The 10,875-nt window shown below is 41.4% G+C and overlaps 1 protein-coding gene across 1 annotated transcript; it reads right to left on the bottom strand.

The window, feature by feature from the left end:
• Window positions 1-6,560: 6,560 nt before the first annotated feature.
• Window positions 6,561-8,525, bottom strand: LOC139471965 (myogenesis-regulating glycosidase-like). Its single transcript, XM_071254472.1, has one exon. It carries the CDS (start codon window positions 8,523-8,525, stop codon window positions 6,561-6,563), a length of 1,965 nt encoding a protein of 654 aa, XP_071110573.1.
• Between the last annotated feature and the right edge of the window lie 2,350 nt (window positions 8,526-10,875).

Raw genomic sequence — 10,875 nt, 5'->3', positions numbered from 1 at the left:
AAGGGGTTCACAGTAGGGTGATATACTGATGTTAATTCAAATCCCTCTTGTGCGTAACATTATGTACCCACATTTACCCGGTTGCAGTCAGTAATATGTTATGCTTCACGGGCAATTTCAAGTTCAGTCTCCAGCAAGAAATGACGAGTGGAGTGTGTGTTACGGTTCCAACTCCCCATTGATATTTTTGTCAACATAATATCTTTGTAAAAACAACATCACATTGCATTCAATTGTAATGCTTTGTTATTTCAGGGGCGCACGATTAAAATCAACTTGTAGCGATGCTCTGAATAAACAGTTTCATATTGGGAACATGAAAGTAGACGTCGGAAAAGAGTCGAATATATATATATATATATTCTGAAGATTAAAGACAAAGATGGACGCCATTTACTGAAGGGGTATCTTGGAATACGTGCTTTTAAACAAAATGGTCCAACAGAGTAATGACAGCACATATCTGCTTCTCCAAGAACCCCTGGTGTCTGATCTGAATATGAAGCATTACCAATATCATGGCAACGACTGCATCCTGTGTTACTGAGACCACCACTGACTGTTTCACCTTTGAGAACGCGCACTGGTATGGCGGACCGGAACTCAAGCTCCAGCAGTGGCCACTGGACAAGGTCCAGCATGGCATGGCTCCATACCTCGGTCAAGACACTATCGCAACTGCTGACTACAGACCTGTCCAAGAGAGAATCTTCTTCTCGTCAAAAGGAATGGGAATACATATTGATGAAGATGTACTTTTGTTTGTCAGTATGAATGCAACAAGTGACGAAATGTTCTGCTTTCAGTCTAAGTTTGATAACTACTTTTATTCAAACAGAGATGGTTCCCTACCATGGCTTAATTATACGATATGCACTGCATCTGATGTAAAGAGTATATATATCAAGTCATGGCAGACAGGTACATTCAGAAACCCTCTGCAATAGTTAATGCTGATCTGTTCAGAAAGCCGATATGGTCCACATGGGCTGAGTATGAAACTCGCATCAACCAATCAGAGGTTTTAGCATTTGTGAATGATATTAAGAAAAATAATCTGTCAATCTGACTGGACAGTGAGGTATGGAGATTTAGAGTTTAATGAAACATCGTTCCCTGATGCAAAGAATCGTGTTGACACAATGCACAGTCAAAACAGTTGTGTGACATTGTGGACTCATCCCTTCATTAATATCAATGCCAAAGCATTTCCCTTGTCTGGAGCAAGACCTGCTCTGACGTCTTGGTGGAATGGCCCAATGGCTGGACACCTCGACTTCAGCAACCCTGGTGCAGCACAATGGTTTCTGGAAGAACTAAACACAATAAAGACTACATACGGGATTGACTCTTTCAAATTCGATGCAGGCGATATTAATTAGCTGCCTCCAGTTTTCAAATCCCACCAGAATCTTGTTAATCGTAACCACCTCACCTGCTACGGTTGCTCAGCAAAGCGATACAACTCAGAACAGAATAGAGGTTCGAACCTGTGCAAGAACTCAGAACCTTCCGTCATGGTAAGAATGCTGGACAAACTTTCAACGTGGTCTCTAGATGAAGGGTTGAGGTCAATAATCACGACAGGTTTGGTGTTTGGCATAATCGGATATCCGTACGTGCTGCCTGATTTGATTGGTGGAAATATCTATCACAATACCCCTGACGCTGAACTGTTTATTCGCATGATCCAAGCGAATGCTCTCATGCCTATTACGCAGTTCTCACTCGCACCACGGAGGGCTGATAACGCAACTGTATTAAAAGTAGCTCAAGATATGGTTCAACTCCACGAGAAGTACGCTGACAAAATCGAAGGTCTGGCGAACGATTCCGTCACCAAAGGGTACCCCATTATGCGTCCGCTGTGGTGGATAGCGCCGGTGGATGAGGCAGCCCTGACAGTGGATGATCAGTTCCTTCTTGGGGACGACCTCCTCGTTGCACCCGTCTTGGAGCAAGGGGCGACAACCAGGAGACTTTATCTACCAGCCGGGAGATGGCGTGACGAACTCAAAGGACAGACATTAGATGTTAACACATGGACCTGCCGTACTTCACAAAGTCGGAGTAGAACCGTTTTATGATTCTTGTCCATCTCACCTTGTCATGGACTCGAACCGAATAAAATGTTTTTAATAATTCGTAATAACTTTTCATTTTTTTCAGTAAGGACGAGATCCGTATGGACCCAGGTAGAGTAGGTATCCAGCAGCTTATTGCCAGCTGCAAGAGGCGACTAAACTGCGTTTGAAGTCCTTATAACTTGGCTCGTTGCGTGTCATCAATACTCATTTTTTCATAAACAGGGTTTCCTGTCTTCAACTCATATTACTGAAACATTTTGACTGTGCATTTAACAAACATGCATGCAATAATAGGTGAAGCATTCATTCGCTCCATGTAGACCTAACCAACATGTTGTAGCATCTTAACCAACAAAACAAGTTCGTTTTCATCTCCCACATGTGTGATGAAAATGTCGTTACATATAAAATCTGGACCTCGTGGACATCCATGTTCGTATCTCTGTCACAATAAAAGAAAACATACAATCAAAATGTGAAGACAATCGCTGTATGAATTGTCTGTTGTTTTACGCAACAATAAACATTACTTGAAAATAATCGGGAAGGGACCAGATAATTGGTCGGTATGATTAATATCATCTCACTCAGTCAGGTCATGACAAGCAATCAGCTATTTACCGAGCCTGACCAAGCGACCTACTTAATCGACTCTTATGACAAGAATGGGGATTAATTCTAACCCTTGTCCCCAAGGGTTACTGTTTTTTTGTGAAAGAAAATCCTGATAATTGTTGTGAATTGCATCAGAATGTTGAGCTTTTACAAAAGTAGTTTTATCAATAACATTAAATACAGGTCCTGACGTCATAATGATTTAACTCTTTCTGTGCTTCAAATAATAATTTCGAGCATTTCGGTAATTTACCCACCACGGAGTGCAGTCGAGATACTCCAGTTGATACGACAATAATAACTGCCTCCCGTCGCAGTATTTCCGTGGAAGAACGAATACAGGCAACATTTGCATATTGCGTGTGTCATTTAAAACTTACAAAGAAATAGTCACAATGGATAATAAAATGAGCAAATTAATTATGTGGGTTAAACGCAACTTAATAATATTATAGTTGATAATGGGTGTGTTCCCAGTAAACAAAAGGACGTTGCTACAACGATGCCAGAATGTTTCGTTTTGTTCTTGGAGTTGTTGCAACGTTAAATTTTATGGTTTTCCTTAATGTTGGTACAACGCTGTGGTCTGAGGTTATAAAAACACATTCCTACAACATTACATTATTATACACTTTTATTAAAGATTGGCATGTCTGTCATATATTCTCATTACTTCTTGATAGGTTTGTTGCTAACTTGCCAATGTCTATTTAAATACAATTGATTTTATTTAAATGGTTTTCCGAGCCGTCTCTATTTTGAAAATGGCGGTCGAGCTGCTGTTAACCTGTTTTGAATATCCAAAATGTGTTCACTTTCCTTTAAAGGCCGTTTTTATTTTATATTCATAGGTTTACAGATCAATGGTTTACGTTTTTTCAACATCATTGTGTCGGTGATCGAAACAAAAATAAATAAATTGCCCTTTAAAACTTTCATCCAGCAGAATTATTCGGTGGGACGGATTACAATTCTATAAAACTTATACCATTTTGAACAATAGTGGACTGCACTCTAAAAAAATAACAAACAAATGGATGTTTATAGAAATACAGATTCTTGACAAGTCTACTTTGTCCTCTTCTGGCCGACTTTCAGTGCGTTTCTCACAGCGGTTGCTTGCCAGTAGAGGGACATTTTTCACATATAGGCCTGACTGTTGAGTATTGCTTCTGTAGCTGTTGAACAGCGTCAAAGGTTGATGTTTGCTTCATCTCCACAATAGAAACATATCTATTCTCATTACTTCTTGATACGTTTGTTGCTAACTTGCCAATGTCTATTTAAATACAATTCATTTTATTTAAATGGTTTTCCGAGCCGTCTCTATTTTGAAAATGGCGGTCGAGCTGCTGTTAACCTGTTTTGAATATCCAAAATGTGTTCACTTTCCTTTAAAGGCCGTTTTTATTTTATATTCATAGGTTTACAGATCAATGGTTTACGTTTTTTCAACATCATTGTGTCGGTGATCGAAACAAAAATAAATAAATTGCCCTTTAAAACTTTCATCCAGCAGAATTATTCGGTGGGACGGATTACAATTCTATAAAACTTATACCATTTTGAACAATAGTGGACTGCACTCTAAAAAAATAACAAACAAATGGATGTTTATAGAAATACAGATTCTTGACAAGTCTACTTTGTCCTCTTCTGGCCGACTTTCAGTGCGTTTCTCACAGCGGTTGCTTGGCAGTAGAGGGACATTTTTCACATATAGGCCTGACTGTTGAGTATTGCTTCTGTAGCTGTTGATCAGCGTCAAAGGTTGATGTTTGCTTCATCTCCACAATAGAAACATATCTACCTGTATGTATCACCTGAAAAGAATAAAAAAGAACTCAATAGGCTGTAAAGGTCCTACTTTGTCTTTCATGAATTCTTTTAATATTTTACTTGTCATCGAATTAACATGGACGATAGTTTGCAATGACACTTGGTCACTCATGGAAATTATAATCTTTTCTACCTAATTCGATGAGATAAGCTGGGTTTTCAACAATAAAAGGATAACAACCATCATTAAACAATTCACTTTTTTGTGGGTGGGATAACCACAGATTTGAAAAAAAACAATCGTCACACATATGTCTCTCACAATTAATTATATCTCTGTAAATACTACTTGCACACAGTACAAACCATGCATATACAAGTGCTTCAAGGAATGTTTTTAACAATATTATTTATTATTTACCTAAACCGCCTTTGGTTAGTTAGAGAAGTGAAGTGGAGAATGTTTAATGTCTTCTGTACAAGGTGTTCCCGAATATGGTACCAAAACAGATATTTTTTTATTTAACAGCATGATCATGCATATGTGAAAAAAACAACACCTTGCAACAATGCAATTTATGTGGCAGGCAATTTCTTCGTTTTTCAAGTCTAAAACAAAATTAGTTTTTTTTCAAGAATTATCGGGGACTTGTTTCGATAAAACCCCTGACACCCACCCAGAATATGAAATGGTCGGTCTCCAAAGTGTCTGATTACCTGCAACAAGAAGACGTCTGTGTTGCCCATCGATCTCTAAAGAAGCAGCGTTCTTCTGTGCGAAGGACATACATTCATCATTATTTATAATATTAATCAAGCTGTTAGAAATGTAACCATACTTTTATCCCAAAGAAACTTTGTGAATATATTTGCACATAAAACTATAACAGGAAAATAAATTACTTGCAATATTCCCATGTTAAAACTAAAACAAATTAAACTCCTAAAAATATCTACATATTTCACTTTAGGTATCATTTTTCCTTTCCACGTACCTGGCTTTCGGTAAGCATGTCAATCTATCCGTCAGAAAATCAACAGCAGACTTCTGTTGATTCCCCTGTATAGCTTTTTCTGCGAGATTGTGTCAGTTTCTACTAGTATGGCTTTGAATCCAAAGTCTTGTTTAGCATCAGCGGGAGAACAAACAGCTGTATCAGTCCCATGATATCGTCAGTCTTCATGGCTGCTACTCCTAACCTTCGCAATAATCGTCAACTGCGTCGCTTTTAGGTTGTGATTTTTCCCCCTTCACAAATGATTTCTTTTGAGTGTTTGATAACGCATCACTGGACACTGATACATGAAATAATACGACATTCTCGGTAGACGACATGTCTGCGTTCAATCCAATATGCCGCCATTTGCTAGGACAGGAAGGGAATCTCCAATTCACAGTGTGATTTCAGCTGATCGTATAATAGCTGAATGGATAATCGAGTGCGTTTTGCGCATTCTCCAGACTTAAAAAAGCGTCGCTTCAGAGTTCGTGCAACATTCCCTTTCGTTGTGATGACAGATTTGAGAGATCGTTTTATTATTATTGATTATTCTGCACTGTGGACTTGGCGGGAATAAAAAAAGGGTCATATGGCAAATTTAATGTTATTTAATTATTCAAGAAAATGGTTTGAAAAAGTAGAATTTCACACACAGGACTTGTTTTCAAATGTTAATAAGGTTCTGATAATAGTCTCTTGTTTTAGAAAATACATGTAACCATATATGATACTGGTGGTTTAACATGCTTGTACTGCAAGGTTGTCACAACGGAACTCAACATATGTCACAATCTATCATTCCATAACTTATCTTCAACGTTATAACGTTGTGTGTTTCCTGGTAAAGGACAGACAGGTGCTTACTTATGAAAACGATTCTGATGATGACAAACTAATGAGGATTTGAACAACATGTTCAGAACGAAAATGAAGTAAACTGTTGTCATTTTTTATTATTTATGAGTCATTTATTCTTGATTAAATATTGACTTTGTGTTTGTCTAAAAATGTCATTGATCAATCTCCTCCAATAAACCAAAATGTCATGTAACACTGGTTTCCCCAAATAGTGATCGTATCAGGCGAGTTTAGTGAAGTGAGGGAGATCCTGCAGTGTGACAGGGTAGTCAACCCACTTGCCCCCAGCGAGTGTCCCTCCCGTGATCTCATCCCTCCAGGTCCCCTCTGGCAGGTAGATGTTTCTCTGGGAGACGCCAGGATCCATGACTGGAGCCACCAACAGGTCGTCCCCCACAAGGAACTCGTCATCCACGGTCAGAGCGGACTCATCCGTCGGGGCAATCCACCACAGGGGCCGCATGATTGGGAAGCCAGTAATTACGCATTGCTTTGCAAGGTTAACGATCTTGTCAGCATAACTAGCTCTCAGTTTCAGCATGTTTTGTGTTATTTGGACAACTGTGGAATTGTATCTCCAAGGCTTGATTCCGAACTGCATTGATGGCAAAAGAGTTGTTGCCTGGACCCAGCGTACAAAGAGCTCAGCTTCAGGGAGAACACCGTCTCGGAGATTGCCACCAATCATATCGGGAAGAACAAAAGGATATCCGAGGATCCCAAACACGAGGGATGCAGTTAGGATGCTTTTAAAGCCTTGGTTATCTGACCAGTTGGAATACCTGTCCACCATTCGGACAAATCCTGGGATGTGTTGAGTCTTGCTACCAGGTCGCACTTCATGGCGCCTGCTGATGTCGTCAAATACCCCAGCACCCTCGACATAAGCTCTGGAAAACACGTCTGGGTTTCTGAACTCTGTGTAAGGCTTATACACTGCCGGCATGTAGTTTGCATCGCCTCCATCAAACTTAAACGAATCCACACCATATTTAGTCCTGAGGGCAGCAAGGCTTTCAAAGTACCACTTTGAAGCATTGGGGTTGGTAAAGTCTATAACTCCTGTGTAGTTTGCCTCCCACCACTTTGCTAGGGCAGGCCTCTGTCCCGACATGTCCCTCAGCAAGTGTCCCCTTGCCGCCAGTAATTCAAAGTTAGCAGAGTCAAGATTTACAAATGGGGGAATCCAAAATGTCGCAGACCAGCCCTTTCTGTGAAATTCCGCTATCATGCCTTTAGGGTCTGGAAACTTTTCTAAATCAAACTCTATATCTCCGAAGTTCGGCATCCATTTCTCATCAATTTCGAAATTGGAGACATCCATGTTATATTTCTGAAGTTCCGAAGCAAACTGAAGCGCTAAGGACTGGTTGATACTCTTCTTATACTCTGGCCATGTTGACCAAATTGGCTTTCTGAAAATATTTTCGTTCGGAATTCCACCTGGCCTTTTGAAGTACCAGCCGGACATGGCTTGATGAATAGACAGAGCATTTCTGGCTTGACAAACAGTATAGTTGAGCAGGGGCAGAGACATATCGTAGTTCCTGTACGTCAAACCAAAATATTTAGCCTGGAAGCAGAGCTGATGGTTTCCTGACGAGTTGATAGCAACAAACAACGGAACATCATCCTCAATGTAATATGCCATTCCCGATGACGAGAAGAAGTAACGTTCCTGTACACTACCGTATGGAAATATATGGTTGTCATTGGTAACGTAGGGTCCAAAGTCCATGCTAACCCTCTCGAGTGGCCATAGCTGATACCTCATCTCAGCACCACCATACCAGTGGACCCCTTCCATGTTGTAGCAGTCCTGCAGTGTTTGACTAACACAGGACCTTGCTTCCATTGTGATCTGGGTGCACTCTATCCCGTCTCTTGTAAAGCTATTGGCGTCAAGGTCAGCAACACCAGGCCAAGTTACGTGGAGTTTGGATTTACCTTCTAACGTTATTACAGGTGTGGGAGTGTCTGGAGAAAAGGTCATGCCCAGCTTTCCATGTATTTTGGTACGGCCATTGTCGTCTAGAAAGGCGACCCGTCTGTTTTGGACATCAATGACTGCACGACCAAGAGCAACGTCCCCTTGATGCGGGTTGATGTATTGTGGGGACGCAGGTTCCAGTAGGATGCTCCCAATAATGGACAGGCAGAAAACCAACAGAATCAGGGTAAGCATTATGATCACCATCTTTCTGCTGACAGCTCGTACCTTCAAAATACAAAATACCGGAAAATGTTATTGTCATTGATGAAATTGGTCAAGGATTTTTAAGGTTTACTTATCGAGGTTGAATGAGTGAAAAGGATTGCGTCCGCTAGAAATCGTCGAGCCCTATCACGACGAGGTTACACTATAAATGGACTTCAGACACTGTACTCATGAGAGGAACAGAACCCGGACTTCTTCAGTGTGGACGAGCAAATGCTTCAATAACTAGGCTACCCTAGGTCCCTTTGCGACAGGCCCATTAAAATATAGAAGAAGAACAATATATACTACTCAAAATTTGATAAGGATCGTAGATATTTTTCTTAATAAAAAAACAAAATAACTGCATAACTGGCAATATTGTGTTCAAGTGAAATCAAAAACGTATCGAACACACGTGCACGTGCATTTCATGCCATGGGAAATGCGTTTCACATCACAGTTCATGCTAAAGCTACCATTGCACGATTTCCAATCAGGCAACGGTGTCTGATTCATTCTGAACTGTAAACTCAATTGAGTGTTTACACTACGTTTATCTACGCAATGCCCCCTCAACGTGTAAGGCGTCGCCTGATGACAGAAAAACTGGGCAGATGTATTGGAATGCTGGATGCTGGCTATTCACAACGTGACGTTGCCAATGCACTAAACGTCAGCCAGAGCGTTGTAAGCAGGGCCTGGTCCCGACAGCAAAATTTTGGTACAGCAGCACACCGACATGGGGGTGGTCGTCAGAGGTCGACAACCCAACGCCAAGATCATTTTGTGGCTCTTCAGGCACGACGTCATCCCTTCTGGACGGAACGACCTCCTGAACGCCTCGGGGGTGAATGTGTCCACTCAGACGATACGGAATCGTCTTCACAATGCAGGTCTCTACTCGAGAAGGGCATGTGTCCGAATCCCCTGACTGTTCGACACCGGCGGGAGCGATTGGAATGGGCTGAAGATCATGTCACTTGGACACGGAACGATTGGGTTCCAAATCTATTCACCGATGAGTCCAGGTATTGTTTGGACTTTACAGACAGGAGGCAGCGGGTGTGGCGACGACAACGTGAACGTTTCCATGATGCCAACATCAGTGAACATGACCGTTATGGTGGTGGTTCCATCATGGTCTGGGGTGGAATCAACAGAGATGGAAGGACAGATCTTCATGTCCTGGAGAGAGGAACAATGACGGGGGTGAGGTACCGGGATGAGATCCTCGATGTGTACGTCGGACCCTACGCTGGTGCTGTTGGCCCTGAGTTCATCCTGATGGATGATAACGCCCGTCCTCATCGCTCCAGGGTGGTTGAGCAGTACCTTGAGCAGGAGACAATTGTCCGCATGGATTGGCCAGCGCGCTCGCCGGACTTGAACCCGATTGAGCATGTCTGGAACATGCTGCAGGTTGCCCTTTCACGCCGTACAGCACAACCCACGACTTTGGCAGAGCTCGGACATGCCCTCGTGGAAGAGTGGAACAACCTTCCCATTGGGAACATCCGGGTGCTTATTGACAGCATATCTCGACGTTGTCAGGCCGTCATTGATGCAAGGGGAGGTCATACTCGATATTGACACTTCATCGACTAAGTGTAATGATGGACTATCCCTCATAACTCTGTAATTCTTTCTCTTGTTTGCTGTTAACATTTTTTAATGAAATGCCTTTTGGTGTTTGCAGATTTCAAACTTTCCATATTGATACAAGTTCATGCCGTTCATGGATTTTCATTCATAACATGATTAAACACGTTTCTGAGTCAGAGTCATGTCTTTTGTTATGTTTGTGGTAACTTACACAAATATCACCTAGTGATCCTTATCAAATTTTGAGTAGTATATAAATAGGTATTGTTTTAGATTATACAAATCTAATACAACAATACAACTCTCTATTGTCGAGCACGACAATAATACAATAAATTATAGTACGTTGTCATATGATAGGTTGTGTCAACATCAGCACGGTAAAGTAATGATTGAATCGGCCACATTTGATAAAGATAGTATCAGTTTATCCTACAAACGCATATCGATAAGCAACACAAATTAGAGTGAGTGAGTAAGGTATTACGCCGCCTTTAGTAATATTCCAGCAACATCACGGCTGGGGACACCAGAAATGAGCTTCACACATTGTACCCATGTTGGGAATCGAACCCGGGTCTTCGGCGTGACGAGCGAACGCTTTAACCACTGGGCTACCCGACCGCCCCCACACAAAGTAGAAGTGAGGCTTACCGATACTTACCGAATAACAAGTACCTGCATAAACAAGATCTCGGAAATACGTACACGTCACGTGGAAACGAGATTACGA

This window comes from Haliotis cracherodii, unplaced genomic scaffold (assembly GCF_022045235.1).
Source record: "Haliotis cracherodii isolate W230 unplaced genomic scaffold, xgHalCrac1.p SCAF_23, whole genome shotgun sequence".
NCBI lineage: Eukaryota > Metazoa > Mollusca > Gastropoda > Lepetellida > Haliotidae > Haliotis > Haliotis cracherodii.
The sequence above is the reverse complement of the archived record's forward strand: the minus strand, read 5'-3'. Positions and strand labels throughout refer to the sequence as shown.

Excerpts from the sequence above, each read along its gene's own strand:
- LOC139471965 (XM_071254472.1), bottom strand. The coding sequence starts at position 8,525 with ATGCTTACCCTGATTCTGTTGGTTTTCTGCCTGTCCATTATTGGGAGC.